This window comes from Phoca vitulina, unplaced genomic scaffold (assembly GCF_004348235.1).
Source record: "Phoca vitulina isolate PV1807 unplaced genomic scaffold, GSC_HSeal_1.0 scaffold110, whole genome shotgun sequence".
Classification (NCBI taxonomy): Eukaryota; Metazoa; Chordata; class Mammalia; order Carnivora; family Phocidae; genus Phoca; species Phoca vitulina.
This window is the reverse complement of record NW_022589813.1, coordinates 778125-803475: the sequence shown is the minus strand read 5'-3', so window position 1 is coordinate 803475 and position 25351 is coordinate 778125. Positions and strand designations below refer to the sequence as shown.

Genomic DNA, 25351 nt, shown 5'->3' with positions numbered 1-25351 from the left:
CACTGCACTTGCACACTCACGCACGCGCAATGTGCACTCTCTCTGAAGTAAAATAAATCTTAAAAAAAAAAACTTCCATAAAAATATGGTAATCAAGACAGTGTGGTACTAACATGAGGACAGACTTACACAGATATTATGGAATTGACTTAAGAGTCCAGAAATAAACCCCTACATTTATGGTCAGGTAACTTTAAAAAAGGTGCCAAAATAATTCAATAGGGAAAAGACAGCCTTTCAACAAATATTGCTAAAACAACCAGATATCCACATGCGAAACAAATAAATCTAGACCCTTAGACTAGACACAAAAATCACTTCAAAATGGACCATAAACCTAGATGTACGAGCTAAAATTATAAAACTTCTAGAAGAGGGGCACCTGGCTGGCTCAGTCGGTAGAGCATGTGACTCTCGATCTTGGGATTAGGAGTTTGAGCCCCACAATGGGTGTAGAGATTACTTAAAAATAAAATCCTAAAAAAAAAAAAAGTTTCTAGAAGGAAACAAAGGACAAAATTCTCATGACCTTGGGTTAAGAGTTATTAGCTACCACTCCAAAATCATGAGCCAAAAGAGATAGTTGATAGATCGAATTTCGCTAAAACTAAAAACTCCTCCACTCCAAAAGACACTATTATGAAAATGAACACAAGCCACAGACTAGGAGACCATCCTTGTAGATCAGATACTTGATAAGGAACTTGCATTGAGCATAAAGAATTGTCAAAACATAACAAGAGGGGCACCTGGGTGGCTCAGTGGGTTAAGCAACTGCCTTCGGCTCAGGTCATGATCCTGGAATCCCTGGATTGAGTCCCGCATCAGGCTCCCTGCTCAGCAGGGAGTCTGCCTCTCCCTCTGACCCTCCTCCCTCTCATGCTCTCTATCATTCTCTCTCTCTCTCAAAAAATAAAAATCTTTAAAAAAAAAAAGTAACAAGAACATAATGTGATTTTTTAAAATGGGCAAGTCGTATTAAATCTTTCACTAACAAAGATATAAAAATGGCCAATGAGCATATGAAAAGAAGCTTGACCTTATCAGTTGCCAGGGATTGCAAATTAAAACCACCCATGAGATACCGCTTCAAATCCACTAGGGTGACTGTAATCGAAGTGACAGACAGTAACGCGAGCGTCGGAAAACAGAGGAACTGGAACCCTCACACCTGGCTGGTGGGGATGCAAACGCAAAATGCTGTGGCCATTTCTCAAAAAGTTACACATTCCCTTATCATGGGACTCAGCAATTCTACTCCTAGGAATCTACCCGAGAGAACGAAAGCCCGCGTCCACATGAAGACTCGTACGCAAATGTTCATGGCGGCATCGTTCATTACTAGCCAGAGTGGAAATGACCTCCGTGTCCATCATCAACTTGTTAATGGATGAGTAAGATGTGGTTCTCCATTCAATGGCATACTACTCAGCAGTAAAAAGATACAAAGTACTGATACTGCAACACGGACAAACCTCAAACATATTATGCCAAGTGAAAGAATCCAGAGGCAAAAGATTACACGTTGAATGATCCCTATGAAATGTCCAGGAAAGGCGAATTTATAGTCAGAAAGCAGATCAGTGGTTTCCTGGGGCTGGAAGTGTCAGGGTCTGACTGCAAACAGGCTTGAGGGAATTTGGGGGAAGGGGTAAGAACATGCTCTACAGGCACCTGGCAGTCGTTAAGCGTCTGCCTTCGGCTCAGGTCATGATCCCAGGGTGGTGGGATCGAGCCCCGCATCTGGCTCCCTGCTCCGCAGGAAGCCTGCTTCTCCCTCTCCCCCTACTTGCGTTCCCTCTCTCGCTGTGTCTCTCTCTGTCAAATAAATAAATAAAATCTTAAAAGGAACATGCTCTAAAACTGAATTGGATAATAATTAAGTAACTTACTAAAAAATCACTGAAATACATTTCAATAAATCCACCACACAACGGAATACCTTACTGCAGAGCAAATAAAGTGAACTGTGCTCATTTCTCCGTACTCTGCCCCCCCCCCCTTGATTCTCTTTTTTGGTTAAAGAAGCAGCCTTTAAAGTATCGAAAGTAAAACAGTTACTATTAACCAGATGTGAAGTTAATGAAACACTTCCACAGTTTTTTTCTTTGAGAAGACACGAATCAAATCTCCAGATGTAAAAGCTCTCGGACATCAAGTTCTCTACACTCCAGTCCTTTATGGGGAGATGTTGCCAATAAAAATACTTTGAAGAAGCGCTTGTTAGTTTAATATTTTCTTACTTGAGCCTCTCAGTAAGCAACCTCATCACGTGTATCCAGGATGAGAGGACTCTTCTTCGGGAGTATTTACTTTGTAAACTAACAACAGTGATTGAAGGGAAATGAATTCAGGTTTGCCTCTGCCATAAAACACCAAAAAAAAAAAAAAGCACCTGCTATACGAAGTGTCATCTTAAAAGACTTCAACTACCCAGTGTCAAGACTGCCAGACTCTATCCCTCTCTCCAAATCAACAGGTGAGAAAACAAATGTCACACTGCCATGACATTGAACAAGAACAGGACTATATTTCTGAACTAAAATGCTGTTCAGAAATTCTTTGTGAACTCTGCTCTGAAAATCATAATGCACACGAGTCCTTTTACAGTGTACTTCTGAGCACGTTTTGCCAAAACACAATGACCTGAAGGGTCAAGAAACTGAATAAGCTCTTTTCCTTACAGAACTTGATCTTGTGATCCAAGAGCTGTCATGGATCAACAAATTCGTCAACAAAGGATTCAACAAATGTACCTCGTCTAACACTATCAACATGTTTTGTCACATAATTATGCAGAATATGAGCCAAAAATGCACATACCAGGGACACACAACCATAAGTCCCCAAAATACAAAGGAAATCTGATCAAGGAACCCAAGACAGTTGGTCAATCTTTAGTTTGTACAAACCATAAATGTGTCAGTGGATGTATCAGGGCCAACAAACTGCACATTCCAGGGGAAATCATTAATTCTGTAATCCAAGCTGAAGGTCCTGGAATTGTGCAGTATACAACCTGTGCAGCTGTACATGGTGGCCCTGGGATTAGGTATCTCATAAAAACACAGATTCATCATCAGGGCCTTTCAAAGGAAGTATGTGAAAATGGAACAGATGCAAAAAAGTAGGGTAAGACCCTGAAGGCAGGCCTATGAAAAACCTTAATTACCTATAAAGGAGTTTTACATAGGAAATTCTGGGGAAAGGAAAAAAAAAAAAATCACTAGACCTGACCTGGATGACTATTTTTAGAGCCTTCACTTTCTGGTCCGAGGCCCAGGCGTCCTTCAGCGACTGGTTGAGCTCCTCGATGCGGTTCACATAATCCTGTTGAGTCAAATTCAACAGTTCCTTTTGGGATCCCTATGGGCAGAAAGTAGGAAGGTATAAGCACAAAAAGAAAAATAACATTTGGCCACCACCCTGTGAACAATACTGAGTATTGGCTGAGCTTCGGTCTCTAAGTTTTTCTCATACTCCCAACCACAACTGATAGTTTCGTCTTGTGACTGGAGAGGTTCTTTGAGTTTTCTGCAAAAACAAGCAGAGCGCAGGCACTCAGACTGACCTTGGAGCAAGTCAGACCTAAGTCAGCCCTCAGCTCAATGATTCAGATAATCATTGGGAACCACTGTGTGCCAAGCAGGGGACACCAGATGCCCGAGACACAAAGATGAGCAAAAAGACATTATTTCTGCACTAACGGAGTTTCATATACAGAAGATGAGATAGATATTAATATAAACAGAGATAAATGCTCCAGAGGAAACAATTCTATGAAAACCTACATCATAGTTCACTGAATCTGAGGTGCCCATTCTAGGAAGCACAATTCTTTGTGTACCACTAAGTTAGAAAAAAAAATGCCAACCACAGACATGCACTAATTGAGAGACGCAGCCCAGTTTCAGGGATATTCAAATGTGGGGGGAAAGGTTTATCTCAGAATGGAAGAAATATAGTAACGAAGGAACGGACTCTAGACTGGTGGTCGAGAATGGTTTCCTGAGGCGCCTGGGTGGCTCAGTCGGTTAAGTATCTGCCTTCAGCTCCGGTCATGATCTCAGAGTCCTGGGATTGAGCCCCGAGTCGGGCTCCCTGCTCAGCAGAGAGCCTGCTTCTCCCTCTCCCTCTACAGCTCCCCCTGCTTGTGCTGTCGCTCTCTGTCAAATAAATAAAATCTTAAAAAAAAAAAAAAAAGAATCATTTCCTGGAGGAAGGGATGCTTGAGCCAAACACTCAGGGGTGTGCAGGTATTACTGGACAATGGCGAAAGTGGGTGGTGGGGGCTGTTAACTAGATCGTGGGGAGTGCCTTCAGGACAGAGAGCCGACCACAACAAAAAGCTGTGGCAGAAGGAAAGCAAGATCATCACAGGGATGAAATAAACTATGAATGTAAAGATTTAGCAGAGCCTTTGGCACATGGTACCTGCTCATTAATCCTTGGCTCTTGTTAAGTGCTATTTATTTACAAAGCTCACAGGAGTGAGAGTCCTATTAACCCACACGAGACCATGAACTAAATCTTTTTTCTATCAATGTTCCCTGGAATCCAAAGCAAAGAACTCTTTACTAAAGAAATACAAGCAGAAGGTTCAGGAAATTTGGACTGATCCCAACAGATCCCTGAACTGCCCTCCTTGTCCCTTTGCAGTAGGAAGAGCCACGTGACTAATTTGGGCCAACGGGCTGTGAGCACAGTGGCACGTGTACCTTCTGGGCTGAGGCGGTGAGAAGTAACCCTTTTTCAGCTCTGCGGTGATGACCCTGGAAGCCATCTGTTGAGATGGCAGCATCTCAAGATGGTGGTGTGTCTGTCACCTTCACCGGATGAGTAATGTGATGAAGAAATAAACTTGTGTTACGATCTAGGAGGTTCATTTGTTAGCACAGTACAACCCAGCCTTGCCCTGACTAATAAGCGATGTTTGCCTGGAAGCCAGGGGGCAGCCATCTGCTGCTTAGAGCAGGGAGCAGCAAGAAAATCAATCTTGGTGGTGGGGGGGGACAACAAGTATAGAGTCAGTGACAGGATGCTACAGAGAACCGAGAAGGGCAGAGGGTGGCTGGCTAGGTGTCTGGGTGATTCTGTAACTCCTGGTTCCAGGCCACCATGCCCTTGGGCTCAGGTAGTGGCCTTGTATCCTTCAACAGAGGCCCCATTTGCAACTGAAGCCAGCTCAGGTGACACCTGGATTGAAGAGCTTCGATGCAAATGCTCAGCAATTTCTCTCCTGCTAGCCAAGGTTGGCTGAGGACATGCAGACCGAGGCTCCCGGGCACCCTAATTCAAAACGTGTCCTTTCTGAATTGGGAAATAAGAGGGTGAGCGAATAGACTTTGCTGAGCACCCAAAAGCTCTGGTCTCAGAGCTGGAAGGACCCTGAACTGAGGGGCAAGATGCAGGACAGAGCGATGGCACCTGCCATCACAAGGCCCTTTGTGGATTTCAAAGCATTACCATTGGGTCCACACAACTATACTCTTTATGCCCATGTTCTAGTTAGGGATGCAGATATAGGAAAAGGGAACACCCAAGGGCACTCTGCTCATCGGCAGTTGAGCTAGGTAAGGCCTCCAGACTCAGGTTAAGCCGGTGCTGACAGCAACTAACAAGAGCACACAGCACGCACTGGGTGTTGGTCCAAGCACTTCATATGCATTAACTTATTTCATTCCTCAAACAACCCAAAGAGGCAAGTACGATGCAGCATCCCCCATTTTACAGACAAGCAAACTGAGGCACAGAGCTGTTAGGCCCCTTGCTCCAAATCCTGGAATTGCCAAACGGTAGAGCCGAGATTCAAACTCAGGCAGTCTGGCTCCCGAGTCTCTTACTCAGGACGCTAGGTGGCCTCTCTAAATGACATCCCAGGGGACGCAAACTCCCCTGCCTCCAGGGGCCAGGCCTGTAGTGTTCATAAGAGAATCGGGACAGGAAGGACTGTATAACCTGGACGGCGCATGCCCTGGTTAAATGCAGGAATGTGGACCCTCAGTTATCAGGTGGTATTAAAAACAAAAACAAAAAACTAGATTTACATGTGAAATTCATCAAGTCTTAAGAGTTTGCAAATGAGTCGTGTTCTCTAAAAGCAGGTTTTCTGAAAGATTCGTGAGCCACAGCAAGTCAGCAGAGGCCTCTGCACCAGGTATGATCTTTTTCCTGTGCAAGGCGCTTCCCAGGGAGGTGGCTCCAGCTGGCTTTTCCAGTTAGACCCTGTCCCCACATGACCTGGGTCTGCTCGGGCATCACAGCGACAAGACGCCTTCAGAAAACCAGCCCAAGGCAGTTCCTGCGCGCTCAGCCAACTGCACCGTTGGCCATTTCCCCTGGATCGGCTGGTGCCTCGGGAGGAACGAGCACAATGCACGGCTTGGGAATTACCACCAAAACGCATCTCACTTGGCAGGAGAAATAAAAGCGCCGATCCTCCCCGTGCTCGGCCAACAACTTGCTCACTCACCTCCTCAAAGTCATCCAGCTCCTCTAGCCTGGTCCGAACCTTCTCCGACATGGCGGATGTGGCGGTCCCCGCTTTGCCTAAACAGAATGGATTCATGTCACAGAGGTGGCTTTCTCCGTCCCCAACACCCCCAAGGGAAGGCATCTCTCACTCTCCACCTCAATGTGAATAAGGGGGCCAGGGAACAACTTCATTACAGACAACTCTGAGAGTTTGAAAACCACGTCCTCATATAACCAAAGTTCCACTGCAAACATTTTCGCTCAGAAACTGCCCCCAGAGCTCAGCGGGCCAGCCTCGAAATGGTTCCACACTCCATTCAGTATTTATAAACTTTTCACTGAATCATTTGTTTTCTAAAGAAAGGCAGACCAGGGAAGGACGCCAAAAATCCATCATGCCATTGTCTTCCACCAACAAAAGGCCCTCTCAGGCTTGGCCTCAGTGCGGGACTGTCACACTCTGATACCCACTCTTCAGGCAAACAGGGCTAGCCACGCCTCCTACCATCACCTGTCGGCCGATTCTTGCCATCCCATCCACGGGCTGGCGGGACAGAGACCAAGGGACGCCCTCCGGCCGTGGGCCAGCCGCAGGGTGAGGCTGTCTGTCCAGCTGGCTCTCCAGCACTCCTCATCTCAGAAATCTTTCCCCATCTGCAAGGGGCTTCTGTTCTAGATCTGACGTCCCCCTGCTCCTGCCCCCCAAACTCATTCTCAGGATCAGAAGTTCATTCTTGGGAGGCACTGGCGACTTCGGTCTGGTGTTAGCTCAGAGATTTGTTTGGGATCAGGCTGAGAGCACGGTGCAGTTATTTAATTACTAACAAATGACTCCTTAAGTTTCCAAATAATGTTTGTTTTTGTTTTTCTTTTTACTTCGTTTCTATTGTTCCCTTCAATTTGAAATATAATACGTAAAGTGCACACATGTACATTTTAACGGATAATTATAAAACCTTGTGACCACCACCGAGCCCAGATACGGTCTTGCTTCCTGTTCACCATTATCTTTAGTTGATGAAATTTACCCGTGTTGTTACACAGAACTGTTTCCCTGCTGTTTACTATTTTCCACTATGTGAATACACCACAATGTATTTCTTATTCTACTGTTGACGGATGTTTGCGTTGTTTCCTGTTTGGGGCTACCATGAACAATGCTGCTGTGAACATTTCTATGTCCCTGGTTCAGAGACACACATTTCTTCAGGGCAGCGCCTTCTCAGACTTTTACAGGAATCACTTACAGATGAGTTAGCATGCAACTCGGATTTTCAGTAGGCCTGGCAGGGCCTGAGACTCTGCCTTTCTAATGACTCCTAGGTGATGTCAACGCTACTGGCCCTTGGACCACACTTTAAGAAAAACATGAACTTGGGTAGAGGTGGAAAACGCTTTCTGTAAAGGGCCAGATATAAATATTTTAGGTTTTGTGAGTTATATAGTCTCTGTCACAGGTACTCAATTCTGCCATTCCAGCCCCAAAGCAGCTACAGACAATACGTAAACAACCTGGCATGGCTGTGTTCCAATAAAACTTTATTTACAAGCTTAAACAGAGGGCCAGATCTGGCCTGCAGGAGGCCGTTTGCCAATTTCTGATCTAGAGCATATCCTAATAGAACTGCTGGGTCAAAAGGGTTGGCCCAACTTCAATTTTAATAGATAACCACAGAAGTGCTTTACACAGTGGTTTTATCACTTTACACTCCCACTGGCAGCACGAGAGTGCCCGCTCCTATACGTTCTCGCCAGCAAGTCATCTCGTCAATCTTTCTGATCTTTCCAAACTGGTAGATATGCAACAGTCGGATTTATTTTTTCATGGATTGGGGTCAAAGTTACGGCCCTAACAAAGGTGCTCCCACTCTCATTTCTGAAGTGTTGCTCCCACCGGCAGAGAACGAGGGAGAGTTGCAACTGCCGTACTAGTGATCTGCACCCAAACCTCAGCTGTGCCCACCCGCAGCCCAGTGGCACAAGCTGTGTCAGGTGCCTTAGAATCACCTGCGAGCTCCAAAAAAGCACTCTGCAGGGGTGTCCTGGTGGCACAATCGGTTAAGCATCCAATTCTTGGTTCTGGCTCAGGTTGTGATTGCAGGATGGTGACAATGAGCCCCGCATTGGGCTCCGCACTCAGCATGGAGTCCGCTTAGGACTCTCTTTCCCTCTCCCTCTGCCCCTCCCCACCCCTGCACTCTCTCAAATAAACAAATAAATAAAAAGCAATACCCGGGTCCCACTCCTCAAGGTAAATTCAACAAGTGGAGTGGGGCCCCGTGGTGTGTGTTTGTACGAAAGTTGCTCAGGTGAGCCCGCTGCACAGCTAGTTTGAGGTGCGCTGGTCCAGAGCTTCTGACCATGTGTCCTGGCAGAAGAAACTGAGGACCGCAGTGTTCACGGACCAGTCGTCAATAAGACCGCGACTCTTGTCCCCAGCGTATCTGCCTTCTCACAAGGGGTGGGTAAAGACTTAAGGCAAAGTAATGGATCTCTAAAAAGGAGAATTTTAACTACTCTCCAGCTAGTGAGGAGGTACTCAGAGAGGAGATTACTACCACTCTGTAACTAAAATCAGACAGTGAGCTAATGTTTTACTCTTAGAAACTCCTTTGGTCTTTTTTCCCCCACTAATCACATAAATATGTATTTCAATTCTACTAAGTCTGTACATAATCTAGGAAAGAACAGCTTTAATGGAATTAAACACCAGACCAGATACCACAAACTTTTTTCCTTTGTGAAATTATCTAAAGGTTATGGGAGAATTCCCCATTGAGACAGTAACAACAACAAAAACTCACCTTTTTCAGATCCCATAAACAGATTCTGCAGAGGCAAAAATAATTTGTTAATATTTTTAAAAACTGACTAGTTTTTGCAACAACAACAAAAACTTGTAAGATACTTACTCAAGTAGCATGAAGACAACATGACCCATCATTTTCCAACAAAGCTACTTACTTATCCAAATGAAAAACCGAACTATTTAATCAAAGGCAGAAAACACAGCTCACTAGAAACTACGGCAGGTTCAAATTTCTACACAATTTAGGATGCTCAAAGTGAGCCAACAAATAGCAAAAATGTTCAGGGCACCGCGTCACGGGGTTGCCTTTACATTCCTCTCAATCAGGGTTTCACAGCCTTGGCGCTACTGATATTAGAGGCTGGAAAATCCTGTTGTGTGGGGGCGGCCCCGTGCACTGGAAGATGTTTAGCAGCGTCCCTGGTCTCTACCCACTAGATGCCAGTCACATCCCCACAGCTGTGACAACCAAAAATGCCTCCAGACATTGCCAGGTGTTCCCGGCAGGTAAAATTACTCCTGCTTGAAAAATCACGCTCTGAAGTAAGTCAATGCATTCAGAAAATCAGAACAAAACGACTAGTCCAGCGATTCTGCCTGCACCCCCCTCACCCAGCTCGAGCCCTGAGAGGAAGCCAGGAGGGGAGGAATCCAGGCAGAGCCTTCCCATTGCCCACCGGGTCCACTCCTCCTCCCTACTCTAGCCCCGATTTTTTTTTTTTTTTAAAGGTTTTATTCATTTATTTGACAGAGAGAGACACAGTGAGAGAGGGAACACAAGTGAGGAAGAGGGAGAAGCAGGCTTCCCGCTGAGTAGGGAGCCCGATGCGGGGCTCAATCCCAGGACCCTGGGATCATGACCTGAGCTGAAGGCAGACGCTTAACGACTGAGCCACCCAGGCGCCCCTCCAGCCCCAATTTCTGACGGGCACGCTGGTCACCACTTCCCAGCTTCCCTTCCACCTGTGTCTGGTCCGTGACGACCTTCAAGACAAATGTGACTGGGTGTGTGGAGGGGGGGCTCTGGGAGGGGTCCTCAAATAAGCAAGTGTGCATCCTACTTTCCCCTTTCCTCCTTCCAACAACTCAGATATGAGGGGACACTGGACAGGGCAGGACAGAAAGAGCTGCTGTTCTAGCCCTGGACCACCCACCTCTGAGCTGCTTTTCAGGGTCAAGAGAGAAACGTCACCCCTGTATTACATCACTAGTCAGGGCTTTGGTTATAAGCTCCTGAACCTCGTCCTCAGTAACCCGGGCATTCCCCTGCTTTCCCTGGCCGGTCTCAGGTCTCAGCTCGGAGCCAACGACTCTGCCTTGTGGCCACCCAAACAGTGAACTTCCAGTTCTGGAAGAAAACCTGAGCCACAGCAAGAAGTACACCTTCTTCGGGGTGGGGGGGGTGGGGTGGGCAGCGGGCTCCTCACATCCTAACTCAGACCTCCCCAGAGACAGGGCTCCAATGTTCCAGTTCTTCCCCCGAACTGTGCCAGAGCCCTGATTCTTAACACATTTTTTAGAAACCAATGAGCACATTTTTCTCCCAACTAACGCTGACACAATGAGGGAAATGTACGGAGCTCAGGAGTTGGGGAAACATTAACTGTGATGTTGTGATTTGTAAGAAGTCCTGTTCCTGGCACAGAAGCTCCTACTACCCTTGAAATTTCCTAAGGGATGAGAGTGGTAAAGGTGTCTTCTGTTAACTGACTTTTGGACCCACCTAAGGATGGGGACTGGTGTCCAAGGGAAGCAAAATTAGAACTTTCAGTCCCAGGCCCTGACCTCCAGGGAAGGGAGAAGGACTGGAGAGTGAATCAATCACCAATGGCCAATGATTTAATCAATCGTGTCAATGCAATGAAACCTCCATAAAAACCCAAAAGGACTGGGCTCAGAGAGTTTCCAGGTTGGTGAACAGAATGCACCCACATGCCACCATGCAGGACCCCCAACTCCACGGGGAAAGAGGTTGTTTGGAACCTCACTCTAGGTCTCTCTTCCAGTGGACGCTAATTCGGGGCCTTCAATATCCTTGTAATCTAGTGAGTGAACCGGTTTCCTGAGTTCTGTGAGCCACCTCAGTGCAAATTAGCTGAACCCGAGGCGAGGGTGGTGGGAATCTGACGCACAGCCAGATAGCCAGAAGCACAGCAGACGACCTGGACTCGTGACCCGAGGGTGAAGTGGGAGAGAGTGTTGAGGGACCAGGTCCCTATCCCATGGGAAGTGACACGATCTCCGGGTATCTCTCTGTGTCAGAACGGAGTTGAGCTGCAGGACACCTAGCAGGCATCAGAGAATTGCTTGGTGTGAAGGAAAATCCTACACACGCACTTGGGGGCAGAATCAGAGTGACAAAAAGCAGTTACTACAAAGTCCGAAGTGGGCCCTGGGGGAAGAGCGTACTGGTACTCACGATGGAGAGCTTTTCTGTGGTGGTGTACCGGGCAAGGATTTCTCCTCGTTTGTTGGCCCAGGGCTCGAAGTCGGATCCTACGATGGAGTTCTCGTCTCTGTCTCGTCTCTTTCTAGAGCTGTCCTAAGGAAAGGCAAGACGAGCTCTCAGCCACAGTACCAGTTTAGTCTTTAAAAACAAAGTATAAGAAAACAAGGTGACTACAGTTGATAGCAAGTTATTGTAAAACTGAAATTTGCTAGGAGAGTAAAACTTAAATGTTCTCACCAAATTAAAAAAAAAAAGTAAATATGTGAGGTGATGGATTTATTAACTAACTTGATGGGGGAAGTGCTTTCACAACGTATACAAATAGCAAATATTCGGGGCACCCCGGTGGCTCGGACCATTACGCGGCCAACCCTTGGCTCAAGTCATGAACTCATGGCGGTTGTGGGATCGAGCCCCGAGACAGGCTCCATGCTCAATGGGAAGCCTGCCTCTCTCTCTCCCTCTGCCTGCTGCTCTGCCTACTTGTGCTCTCTATCTCTCTGTCAAATAAATAAAATCTTTAAAAAAATAAAAACAAAAACAAAATGAAATTAAACAAATGTAAAAAAAGACAAATAGCAAAATCATGTTCATATTTTAAATGTCTAACAATTTCACCAATTATATCTCAAAGCTAAAGGGAAAAAAAATATAAGCAGAAGGCAGACAGATAGTCCCTCATTGCAGAATAAAACAGATCTAAAAGGTTTACTAGATAAAATACTTTTCCGGCCAGTTCACCACAAATAGCCAACAGACAGATCAAAAGACACTCAAACACGTTAAGAATCAAGGCAAGGCAAACGGCAAGCGGTCATTTTTCAACCACCAAAATGGCAGAGTTCAAGTGCCGAGAACGTCCCAGGTGGCAAAGCTGCCGGCGGTGCTCGAACACGGTGAGGCCCTCTTGGAGAATGACGTGGCAGGAGCCCTCAAAACCTTAAACACACACTGCCGTAGCCCGGGACTGAACTTCTAAGAAGTTATCCTGCAGGGACGCCTGATGCTCAGTCGGTGGAGCGTGCGACGTTTGATCTCAGGGTTGTGAGTTTGCGTCCTATGTTGGGTGTAGAGATTGCTTAAACAGAAAGTCTTAAAAAAAAAAAAAAAAAAAAAAAGGATGGGCACCTGGGTGGCTCAGTTGGTTAAGCGTCTGCCTTCCGCCCAGGTCATGGTCCCAGGGTGCTGGGATCGAGCCCCACATTGGGCTCCCTGCTCAGCGGGCAGTCTGTTTCTCCCTCTCCCTCTGCCACTCCCCCTGCTTGTGTGTGCTCATGAGCTCCCTCTCTCTCAAATAAATAAAATCTTTAAAAAGAAAAGGAAATACAAAGTGACAGAAGAGACACTGAAAACACTAATCACTGAGGACCTCAAAGGTGGCCAACAGGACACAGGCTTCGTTGGCAGTTTAACTCTCTTACGTGAAAAATCAGTGATTTACTTACGTAATTACCTAAGAATAAATAAATAAATAAAGGAATTATAAAGGGTGAAATTAAAACCAAAAATGAATTTTGAAATGCCTTCATAAAGAAAGGAGGGGCGGCCTCCATAAGCCAGAACCTGTGGGCGCCTGGATCAGCTGAACAGTACAAACATGACGCCCCCCGCTGCGTGACCTGTGCAGAATGAAAGCAAAAAAGATGAAAAGCCGCCACCGCCGCCCCCGCAGGACCGACCACCAGCGGCCACGTTACCGTGGCTGCGGGGTCCGCCGTGGCCGCGAACATGGAGAGGGGGTCGGTCCCGTCCAGCACGCTGCTCAGCGGGTCCAGCACGGAGCTGGAGGACGAGGAGGACGTGGAAGAAGTGCTACCTTTCCGGCTCACTTTCTTGGTCTTCGACTCCATGACCTGTGGGGAAAACCCGAGAGGTCAAGTGGAAGTTTCCCAAGACTTTTCCCAGAGATACACTCACATGGGTTTTCGCTCATTCCCTTCACTGAAGTGACCACCACTTGGGGCAGGGCCGCTTACTGGCATTCTGTAGAATCCCGGCTACAGAGGAAGGGAAGGCGCGGAGTAGGGGTAAGTCAGAGACTGGGCCATTAGGACCCAGGAAGTGAGCTCTAACCGCACCCGTCGGGCCCTCTTACTCAAAGTGTGTCCCTGGACAAGCAGCATCCATGTCACCAGGAAGCTGCTCAAGAACGTGGGCACTTGGGGCACCTGGGTGGCTCAGTCGTTAAGTGTCTGCCTTCGGCTCAGGTCATGATCCCAGGGTCCTGGGATCGAGCCCCACATCTGGCTCCCTGCTCAGCCGGGAGCTTGCTTCTCCCTCTCCCACTCCCCCTGCTTGTATTCTCTCTCTCGCTGTGTCTCTCTCTGTCAAATAAATAAATAAAATCTTTAAAAAAAAAAAAGAACGTGGGCACTCAAGCTCCCCCTGGGATCTACGGCATCAGAGCCCGCATCTTCACAAGCCTGTCAGGTCATTCACGAGGTGCCACGGGTCTAGGGAGGGTCGTGAACCAGGGCACACAAGATCCCAGGCTTATCCCGCTCTGAAGATGGTCTCAGGGGTGCTGCCGAGCTGGGTCATCACCGCCAAGCAGTGGATGCCCCGCCTTCCTTTTCAGAGAACTTCCTGATGCCACGTGCTGGTGAGTTCTGTGGGGCGGGGCAGGGTGTTGGGGTGTAAAGCCATGTCTTTGGTCCACTGGCCTCCAACTCCCCCCAGCTTCAGATGACCAGACTGGGGGTGAACTCTTGAGCCAAGAGGATCCAACCAGAGTCTCTCTGCCTAAAATTTAGGACCAAATCCAGAAGGGCTAGTTGCCCTCCACTCTCCTCTTGAAATGAGGAAGCTATGAAAACCCAGGGGCCAGAGGTGGAGGGACAGTAACGGACACTTTGGGAAGGTATCCACAGGGAGGCAGAGGAAACCCGTCTTGAGAGAGAGAGAGAGAATGACGGAGAGGGTTGGATAAAAGAGAGCCTGACGGGCCTTTGACCCTGGTTCTGGAAAAGGGGGCTCTAGTCCTTGGAGTGTCTGTCATTCACAAGCCTCTCAGTCATACCTGAGTTTATGCTAATGAGATGCCACAGCGTGGCGGCTGGTCATGAGAAGGACCAAGCCTGTGAGCACAGCCAGGTGATATCAGCCTGACCTCAGGGTTCAATCACGTGGCCAAGGAATCACTCCGCCACGCCCACGTAATAAAATCCCCAATACAAAGTGTGGACACACCAAAGCTCAGTGAGCTTCCTGGTTGGTGGACACATGATGTGTCCAAAGGCTGAGGGCACAGAGCTCTCTGTGGTCCCGAACCTTCCCAGACCTCACCCTAAGTGTCTCTCAGCTGGCTGCTCCTCATCCATATCCTTTATATAAAACTGTAAGGACAGTACTTTTCTGAGTTCTGTGAGTTGTTCTAGCCCATTATCAAGACTGAGGGAGATCTTGGATATGCAGCCAGTTGGTCAGAAGTACAGGTGGCCTGGGGTCCCCCAAATGTGCAGTGGGTGTCTCAAGCAAGGGCAGGTTTATTGAAGACCTTGCCCTAAACCCATAGGGTCTGATGCCAACCTCGGATGATTTGGCCAAGTGCCTCCTACTGGTGCACATTTGTCATTCTGCCTGCCTGGCATCCGGCCTTCCGTCTCCCAGGCTCACAGTCCATGTTTTCTTTGGGAAAGGAGCCCTCCCCGACTCTCAGCTTCTACAGGCCTGCTGGGGTGGGCCCTGCTACCAGTTCCCAGGGTGGGCACTACCCCAACCCAATCAGTCAGCACGTTCTACCCCTGGACACCAGAGTGGGTCAGGGAGGGACACGTAGCCCAGCTGGGCAATGAACACTGCTAGAGAAGAGTCTCTCTGCTGTCATGTCGCTAAGCCACAGGATGCAAGCCCGGAACTGACCCAACCAGGGGGTCAGCCATGGCCGCACAAGCCCACAGGGCCTGGAGGGGCCCTGGGAGGCAGAAGCTCCATCTAGGATCTCCTGCTTTAAGTAATGGCCTCTGTGCATTCTCAGGCTCTCCGCCATTAGGAAACTTCATGTCCTTGGTATCCACTGGTCTGTGTCTGTCACCCTCATCCTCACCCACGATGACACGCACACAGCTTCTACTACTTACTGATCAAACAGCACTAACCCAGAAGAGAGGGACCATCTACATCACTTGCCTGCTTTCCGTTTTTTAAATAACTCACAAGTAGACCAAGACGCTAGTCAGGACAGCATCCTCTATGGGTAATCAGAGAGATTCTTAATGTTCCACACAGGCAAATTAAGAAGGTATCTGGTTTACACCTCCACATCAGGAACAAAGGCATCGCGCGCTCATGACAACCTCGCGAATATGAGAATATGACAAAGAGCAGAATGAACATGATGGGGGGTGAGGTCAACATCACAAAGAAGAGGAAATAAAAAACTAAAAAACTAGTGGAAATAAATATGAAAGCAGCTACTGCTGGCAAATGGGAAAGACCCAGGAACCTGGTCTGTAATTTCGTGGAGTAAGAACATCAGTTGGAGAGCCCTTGACGAACTTACCGTTATGGGCTTCAGCGGGTGATAGTCCCCAAACTCCAACGGCACAGCCTCGAGCCGGCATGATGCAAACTCAGCCTTGTAGTTCCTGCTCCTGGAATGCCTGGCAGATAGCAAAACCCAGACAACGATCAGCGGAGGGAGACAGAGAAAACACTAGAACTGTTTGCTCAGACTTCCTCAAGGATACAGCAGTTTATAGTGGAACGGTACTTCTACCAACACCGAGAAACGCTAAATAGAATTTTAACACGCAGTTCAAGGTGTAAGTAGCTGCCAAGGCATCCGGGACCCGTGAGGCCAGATGCCAGAACCAAGGGCGCTCAGTGAAGTGAAGCCAACTTCCCTCCCCGGCCTCTCCCGAGACAACCAAGACTTGAAAGAAGAGCTTCTCAAGAGCAGGGGGTGCAGAGAAGCGAGAGTTCGGGCCCTGGTTTCCCCCGCAAAGTGTTCACAGAAGCTGAATAAAGCCAGAGAAAGAAGCTGAGCAGGAAGTAGACAAAGAGCACATGGTTTTCATCCGTCTTGTGAAGGGATCGCTGACGCACCTGGGGAAGACAGACAGGAAGCACAGTGAAGAGCTGGAAAGGTGCCAAGGGGCAGGAAGGGAAGGTCTAACACACACACAACTGGAACCCTAAAGGGGAAGAGAAAGAATGGGCAGAAGCAGCGTGTGAAGGGATGACAGCTGAAACCAAAGACATCAAGCTACAGATTCAAGAAACACCTGTGCCCCAAGCAGGACCTGTACAAAAGCAAAACTAAAACCAGACTTAGGGCTTTCAAAGTAAAATGGCTAAAAACTAAAGAGAGGATTTCTTAGAAGGAAAAAAGACACCTTATTTTCAAAGAATGATTACTGTCTCAGCAGAGATGAGAGCCAACAGGCAAAGGGATGGTGCCACTCAAGTCCCGAGGAAATTAACTGCCAACCAAAAATTCTGCACCTACGGAAACTGCCCTTCAGTCATAAGGGCTGAAGAGCTTCCAGTCAAAGAAAAAGGGGGAAAAAAAGCTACATGTGGAAACAAAGTGATCTCAATCAAAAACAAAACATATATATATATAACATGTACACGTATGTGCATGTACACACTCATATCACCCATACCTACTTTAGAATAATTAAAAGTAAAGGTGTGGGTAAAACTAGATTAGTGACTGCAAAAAATGGTAACTTAGAGTATTTAAAATACATGTAGCATTAAAACGCACAACTAGCACAGAAGAGGTGCTAAGTTCTGAAATCCTCACCCCCAAAGATGATGGTGTTAGAGGAGATGGGCCTTCAAGACATGATGAGGCCGCAAGGGAGGAGCCTCATGAGCGGGATCAGAGCCCTGAGACCAGGGACCCCAGGAGCCCCCCACCCCATGAAGACACACCGTGCAGGTGTCGGGATCCCAGACTTCCAGCCTCCAGGAGAAACAAATACTTTTGTTTATAATTGTCCCCATCTGTAGTCTTTTTTTTTTTATAGTAGCCCAAATGAACTAAGATAACAGGGACTGAGAAGTGGGAGTGTTGCTGTAACAAATACCTAAAAAATGAGGAAGCAGCTCAGGAACCGGAACAGGTACAGGCTGGAAGGGTTTTGTAAGACAGACTAGAAATGTCATCGCCCCGGGTGGACGGTCACGGGTGATTGTCGTGAGGGCTCGGAGAGGGCAGGAGAGCTGCAGAGAAAACCTCGACCCTCCTCCAGAACACGCCAGTGGCTGCAAACAGAAGCTGCTAGAAGTTCGGACGGTGAAGGTCAGTCTAGCAAGGACTCACTCAGATGGAAATGAGGACCAGGTAACTGTACATGGAAAGGTGCTCCCTGTGATAATGTGGCAGGCAGCTTGGCTGGACTGCGCTCACGTCCTGGTGCTCTGCGGAAGGCAGAACCTGGGAGCCATGAGATGGGGTACATGGGTGAGGACATTTCCAAGCAAAGTGTTGCAGGAGCAACTTGGCTGCTCTTGAATATTTACCGTAAAAACCAAGAAGAGAGAAATGACTGAAAGCCGGAATGGCTCATCAAAAGGGAAACAGGTTTTAAAAACTTGGAGAACACTCGAGCCTCAAAGAGCACAGAGAGCCGGTCACCTTGTTCCTCAGCCTCCACCCCCTCCCACCATGACCCCGCGCCACTCCCTGCCCCCTGGCTTCATTAGTCCTTGCAGGGACCCCAAATCCAGCTGCGCTGTGCCACCTGTCAGCCTTACTCGAGCTCCACTAACCCAGAAACCTAACTCCGTACAAGAAAACGGAGATCCTAGGTCATTTCATGCCTATCCCTTTCTAAATTAACAGTGGCTTTGAGAGCAGGAAGGGAGGAAGGCCGGTCAACAATGCTGGTAGAGCTCGACTTTTTATTTTTTTGAAAGGAAAACCCCTATCACGATATATTTATTGCCTAATGTCTCTGGGTCACACTCACCAACCACACCCAGTCCTCGTCTCCCAAAAATATAAAATGCTCTTCCAAACTCCCTTTGATATGCAGCCAGCCAATCCTTGACTTATACAATAAACAAAGACCTCAAGAATAAATAAATTGGACTAATAGCCATCGGCAGCCGTAACAGAGTTTAAAAATCAAATGACCACAGGGCGCCTGGGTGGCTCAGTCGGTTAAGCATCTGCCTTTGGCTCAGGTCATGATCCCAGGGTCCTGGGATCGAGCCCACATCGAGCTCTTGGCTCAGCGGGGAGCCTGCTTCTGCCTCTCCCCCTGCTCATGCTCTCTCTCTCTCTCTCTCTCTCTGTCTCAAATGAATAAATAAAATCTAAAAAAAAAAAAATCAAATGATACTTTCCCTCCTTTCAGATCATTCTTAACTTTATCAATAGAATTTTGAAAGGTTTAGTAGGATGAGTGGAAATGTAATCGGACCTGAAATTCAGTTGCTAATGTTTTTCATCCCTGTCATAATCGCCAACAAATCAATCAACAGCTGAGAAAAGTACAGTATCAAAAGAGTAGGGTGATATGCAGAATAAAAATAATAGTTCTCGCTTGTTATGTGCTGACTGTGTACTGGGATCCATGCCAAGCCCTTTCCCTGCACTCATTTAACCAACCCCCTGATGCAGGTGCTATTATTACGCCCATTTTCCAGACGGAGAAGCTGAGGCTTAGAGTTGAGGTGACAGCAGCAAGTGCTCAGGGACACAAGCAACCTGAGGCAGCCCGATTCTCGGATGCAGGGGCTCTGGAGACCACCTGGGGGTCATCTTGAGAACCTTAAACAATTGTCTACTTTTGTCTATTTTTTTTTTAAAGGGCCAAGCTTTGAAATAAATTTTCTAAGTTTGAGGGGAGGGGGAAAAATACTGCTTCTGGAAAAAACAAAAAAAAAGGGGGGGAAACACTTATCCTTTTAGAAATTCCATGTCAAACAGCTGATCTTTCTATCACTTCTTCCACTCAAATTTGCTCTAGGCTCCTAACTAGTTTCCCCACAATTTGAGATGCTAAAGGCTGGTCCGCAAGGCCTGGGTCTTTGGTAAGGCCAACAGCGCCCCCCAACGGGCATTTTCTCACAATCCCTACTTTGCTTTTTCCATTCAGAACAGAGCAGACGCGGCTGATAAAAAATCGCCCATCATCCCAGCCCCCGGCAACGCTAAAGGCTCGCGTGGGTCCTTGACGGCTGCCAGGGAAAAAAAAAAAAAGCCAACATTTCCCACCACAGCTGGCTAACACTTCAGCGACTTCCTTCCCAGGTCTTGATATGCTAAATCGGGATTGGATGCCCCTGAGTTTCCTTAGATCTAGTCACGCGAAGCACCTTTTAGGGTATCATTAAGGCTTAAACACCAAAACCAATGAGAAACATCTGGCTTCAATTAACTTGTCTGGAATTTTCGAATGAGAAAATCCAGGAAGATGTTATTTTAATCTGTGCATCCCAGTACATTTTTACCTGCGATCTTTTTACTTTAAATCACAAACAGAGGCGCTATAAACCTTTTAACACCTGGGGTCTGCAAAGCCCCTGACCTGGCTGTCCTCTCCAGATTCCTTCGGCAGCACATATTCATCCTAACGATTCCCAACACTTGCTGCTCTTTAAAGGGACCAAGCGGCACCTGGGTGGCTCAGTCCGTTAAGCGCCCAACTCTTGATTTCGGCTCACTTCATGATCTCAGGGTCGTGACCTCGAGTCCTACATCAGGCTCTACACTCAGCACAGAGTCTGCTTGGGATTCTTTCCATCTGCCCCTCCCCTTGCTGGCGTGCGTGCTCTCTCTCTCTCTAAATAAAATTTTTTAATAAATAAAGGGACCGAGTTTTAACCTTGCTGTGCCTTGCATGGAGCTTGGCAGATAGCAGGTGCTCAGTAATATTCTGTGGGATGAATGAGGAAACAGAGAAGGTCTACAGAGAAGAAATGGGTTTCTTTCGTTAAATTTGACATTTGTGGAGCCTTTTTTGTGTGCACCAGGCACTGTGTTAAGTGCTTAATGTGTAGCATATCATTTAATCCTCAAAACAACCCCACTTTTCAGGTGAGGAAGTGGAGGTAGAGAGGTGAAGCAGTTAGTTTACCTAAAGTCGTACAGCCTGCAAGGAGCTTGAGGTTTGGAGCCCAGAGGCTGTGCTCCTAACCATTACCAGCAGCTGCACTTCCAATCCAGGCCCTGGGCTGCAGGTTTGGGGTGCAGGGCTCCCCAAGCCCAGCTGCGTTGTCGTGGATCTCCCCAGAATGTCTCTTTCGACCCACACTTTATTATTTCTGTCTCTTCGAGTGTGGAAGGCAGCTGTTTATCAAGCATAAAATCAGAAGGCTGTATGTATTTCTAGAGTCTAGGGCTGTGTATTTTCATTTGCTCACTCACTCATTCAAGGTAAACCACTTTACATCATTTGGAAAGAAAGATCAGAAAACGATCTCCCTTTCTGAGATGCAGGGTAGAGCGCACATCCCCAAATAATCCCACTGTGACCGTCACAGGTTGCTGACTTCTGGCGCACACACAGCACCAATCCCTCCCAGCCATTCCAGTCACAAGAGCGCGGACAGGCGGGTCACCCAGGGCATATGCCGTTCCTGCCTGTTATGAGCTCCTATGCATCCTCCAAAACCCAATTTAAGACTCTGCTCCTCTTAAGTCTTCCCGGAGCCCCCGAGGGGAGGTTATGCCTCATCCCAATGCCTGCTTTGGAGACCCTTCTGTTGTGTGTGTCTGCTCCATTCAACTGTCAACTCCTTGAGGCCAAGGAGTATGTCTGAAGGCTCTGCATCCGCAGTGCCCAGCACGCAGTGGGACGAACGGAAGCCATTTTACAAATAAGAAAATCAAGAGTCCTCCAGGTGAGCTGAATAGCGGAGGAAACAGCCAGGTGTCCCGTACCATCCAGACTGAGCTGAGCCCACCATTCCCTGCATGCAGCGCCCCCAGAACCTGGGAAACAGGAAGCCGGGGAACTGGAGTTTTCTTTATGAAATGAATGGGGAGGGGCGTGAAAGGTTCAAGAAAGGGGTAGCCGGGGGGGAACCAAGATTCCCCCCGTCCTGTCTCAGGGACCTCCTCTGGAGGGGTAGAGGCCGGGGATTCTGTGGTCAAAACCACCCGGGATGCGATGGGAGACTCCGCCAGCACCGCCCGACGAGAGCAATTCCCATTCACTCGCACGCACACGCTCACACTCGAAGAGACAGACCCAGACACAGCAAAAATAGCCCCTCTCCAAAGACCACCCGCCGCTTCTTCCTTACCAGGGAAAGACGGCCATCTTCCCAGTCACATGAGCACTTGTATTGGGGCAGCCAGCCCTCTTCTCCCTCCCAGACACCGCCCCGCCCCGCCCCGCCCCGCCCCGCCCCGCCCCGCTCTGGCCGCCATGATTGTAAGGGGCAGATGCTCCCCCGCTGAGCCTTGCGAGCGCCATGATTGTGAGGGGCAGGACCCCTCTCGCTGAGCTTTGGCAGCGCCATGATTGTGAGGGGCGGGCGGACTTCCCCTGAGCCTGTCCTCGGCGCCATAATTATGAGGGGCAAACGCACTTCCTGTGAGCCGGTCATCGGCACCATAATTTTGGGGGGCACGCGCATCAACTAAGCCGCTCGTCGGTGCCATGGTTGTGAGGGGCACACGCACTTCCGTTGTGCTGTTCACTGACGCCATGATTGTGAGGGGTAGATACCTTTCCTCAAAGCCTAGGCCATACTGGTCCGCTAGCATTATAGTTAAGGAGACGGGCGCCAGTGTCGCAAAATCCAGGCTCTGCTGTCTGCCAGTCACATGATTGTGAAGGGCAGGTGCTCTCCCAATGGATGCCTTCCCTGACATCCCAGGTTGCGACATCCACCGGCACTATAGTTATTGGGATGGGCACCAGCATTGAAGGCCCGAGGCTGTGCCGGTTGTGGGCACCGTGATTGTAAGGGGCAGGCACACTTCCGCAGAATGGTCCGCGATGCCATGATTGTGAGAGTCAAATACACTTCCGAAGCGTGTCTCAGAAACGCCATGATCGTGAGGGGCAGGCCGACTTCCCCGAAAGGTCCGCCATTCCACGACTGTGAGGGGCCAGGCACACTTCCGGAGCGCCGGCCTAGATGCCATGATTGTGAGGGGCGGGCGTACGTCCACGGACTTGTGCCACCATGACTGTAAAGGCAGATACCCGCCTTCAAAACCCAGGTTACACCGTTCGCCAGCACTACAGTTATGGGGGCGGGCACTAGTGCGGAAAAGCCGAGGCTGTGGAGTTATCTGGCACGACTGAGAGACAGACGCATTTTCGCTCCACTGCAACGCCATGATTATGAGGAGCAAATACACTTTCGGAGCGCCGCCTGCTTCGCCGTGATTGCGAGAGGTGGGCGTACTTTCTCTCCTGTGGCGCCATGATTGTGAGGGGCATGAGCCCTTCCGGTGGGCTACTGAGGCGCCATGATAGTAAGGGACGGGCACATCTCCACTGCGGTATCTGCGACGCCATGATTGTGAAGGGCAATCGTAGGCGGCCCCCCCCCCTCCGCCCCGGGAGGCGCGCCACAGCGTGGACATGCGCCGTGTATAGGAAGGGGAGCCGGCTACCTAGCCCACCAGCGCCCTCTGGGGGCGCAAAAGAATCCGCACACGGACGCAGCGAAGCGGCTAACCGCGGCTGGGGATGGGGAGACGGTGTCTGGGGTTCGCGCGGTTTTACAGGGAATTCGCTGTTTGGCTGGGGTAGGCGCCGTTCTTACCAGGCCGCTGCTTTCCCCTCCCGACGCCCCTCCCAGGACTAACAACCCGGGTCTCTAAGGGCTGCCGTGGACTCGAGATGACCGCCTTCAGCTGGAGCTAAGCCACATAGGGAAGTTGGGGTTAGCTTGTCACCCAACTTGGCAAAGCTGAACGTTTCCGTAAAGGTGGATACCCGATTCGACCACAGAACTTATGTGTTGTAGTGTTTTCTCGGGGTGAAAAAAAATCGGGGTATCTTCCTAAGAGCCACCGTTTGCTGCATGCTTTACTGTGTCAGGCGCTGTGCAACCGCTCCACGGGCCCCTCCCAGCAAACCTCTGAGATCTGCACCACGGCCCCCTGTTCGGGAGCCACCGCAGGTGGAGTGCCTGAGGCGCCTGAGTGCCCCGAGCGGCAGCGGCTGCGGTTAACCGATCTGGTGGGGAGACGTGCTTAATCACCAGGCGGCGTCTCATCCCCGCTGGGCCCCCTTTCCTCGCAAGTGGCCTCTGACAGCGCATGAACCACGTTCTCGGGAAAACGGCGCAATAATACACTCTCGGCGGCACATGGGGGTTCCGCACGCCGGCTCCCGCTGACTCTCACGTGTGGGGAGACGGCTCTAAAACGCCCCGCGCGCGGTCAGCGCTCGCCTGAAGCTGAGCATCCGCAGGCCCGCAGAGGATCGCGTTGCACCTTCAGAGCTTTTGTCTGCACGGCAACCTGCTGTCGCCGGCGTGTGCACCCCGGCGCGGGCTCCGATTCGGGTCCGGGGCGGCCGGGCTTCTGCAGCTCGGACGAGCTCGGGGGGGGGGGGCGCCGAGCGGGGCGCGTACCCCCAAGCCGGCTGTTTTAACCCACGGGAATGTGTGTGGGGGGGGGGGTTGCCCCACCACCGGCTGAGAAGCAAACCACCTGAAGAAACCGAAGAATTGAGAGCCACAGAGAAACTGGCCACGAAAAGAAGTGAAAAGGCAGTATTTTGTTGTCAACGGTAATTTTGGTTAGACACGATTTTTGGCCCTCAGAGCTGTCCTTAGAACCTAATTGAGGATGTGACTCAGTCACTACACCATATTCCAATTTGATTTGCTGTATTCAGCAAGTCTCCCTTCTGTGTGTGTGTGTGTTTTAGATTGGGTTCTGGGTTTTGTTCTGTTTTGGGCGGTTTTCTTGGAGTATTTTAAATTCCAGTTAACATACAGTGTAATATTAGTTTCAGGAGTACAACATAGTGATTCTTCCTTGTTTCTTTTAAATTATTTTTGTAAAGATTTTGACAGAGAGCACAAGTAGGCAGAGCGGCAGGCAGAGGGAGAAGAAGGCTCCCGTGGGAGCAGGGAGCCCGATGCGGGGCTCGATCCCAGGACCCCGGATCATGACCCGAGCCGAAGGCAGACGGTCAACGACTGAGCCACCCAGGCGCCCCTTAAATTATTTTTATAACCCATACGTGTGCTGGCTATAGCCCCTCAGTGATAAAGCATTCCACCTCCGTTTGCTTATTTTTGTATAACTGTTAACTTTTCATTTAACTTTTCACTGGGGGCTGGGGGCGGGCTTGTTTTCAGCTCCAGTCATATCATGTCCACCGTTCCCAGCAGGTGAAATGAACCACAGCTGAAGGGCGGCCCCAGGAAAAGGTGAGCGGCTTTCAGATTATACAGTGCAGGCTCTCCTCTAAAAGAGGTGAACGTGAGGCAGTAACAAGACCTGGATCTTGAAGCGGCGCTAATTATCATCAGCTTTGATGTGAGCTTCAACCTCAGCATTCGCTCCTCTTGGCCGGGAGCAGGCGGCTAGCTCCGACTGAGCTAAGGGAGTTCCATCTCCAGTAAACTTTCCCTTCCTGGAAAGTCCGATTCGTTCAAAATCAAATGCTGGACGAAGCCCTGGTATAGGTTACACATTAAATAGTGGGACATACCTTTCATGGGACTTTCAATTATAA

At 49.0% G+C, this 25351-nt stretch overlaps 1 protein-coding gene across 5 annotated transcripts in view; it reads right to left on the bottom strand.

Annotated features, from left to right (window-relative positions):
• Window positions 1-21996, bottom strand: part of LOC116628068 (VPS35 endosomal protein sorting factor-like) — a 113915-nt gene extending 91919 nt beyond the window's left edge. For 2 of the 5 annotated variants that reach the window (XM_032398133.1, XM_032398134.1), the window contains exons 1-7: window positions 21942-21996; window positions 16234-16333; window positions 13430-13585; window positions 11703-11825; window positions 9279-9303; window positions 6473-6549; window positions 3238-3366 (exon numbers count right to left, since the gene is read on the bottom strand). In XM_032398133.1, coding sequence (XP_032254024.1) covers window positions 3238-3366; window positions 6473-6549; window positions 9279-9303; window positions 11703-11825; window positions 13430-13585; window positions 16234-16333; window positions 21942-21958 — 627 coding nt within the window. In that variant the 5' untranslated portion in view covers window positions 21959-21996. Of the gene's footprint in view, window positions 1-3237; window positions 3367-6472; window positions 6550-6630; window positions 6779-9278; window positions 9304-11702; window positions 11826-13429; window positions 13586-16233; window positions 16334-21941 lie in introns of those variants that run through there. The other 3 variants (XM_032398135.1, XM_032398136.1, XM_032398137.1) reach the window with 3 other exon arrangements.
• Window positions 21997-25351: the final 3355 nt, after the last annotated feature.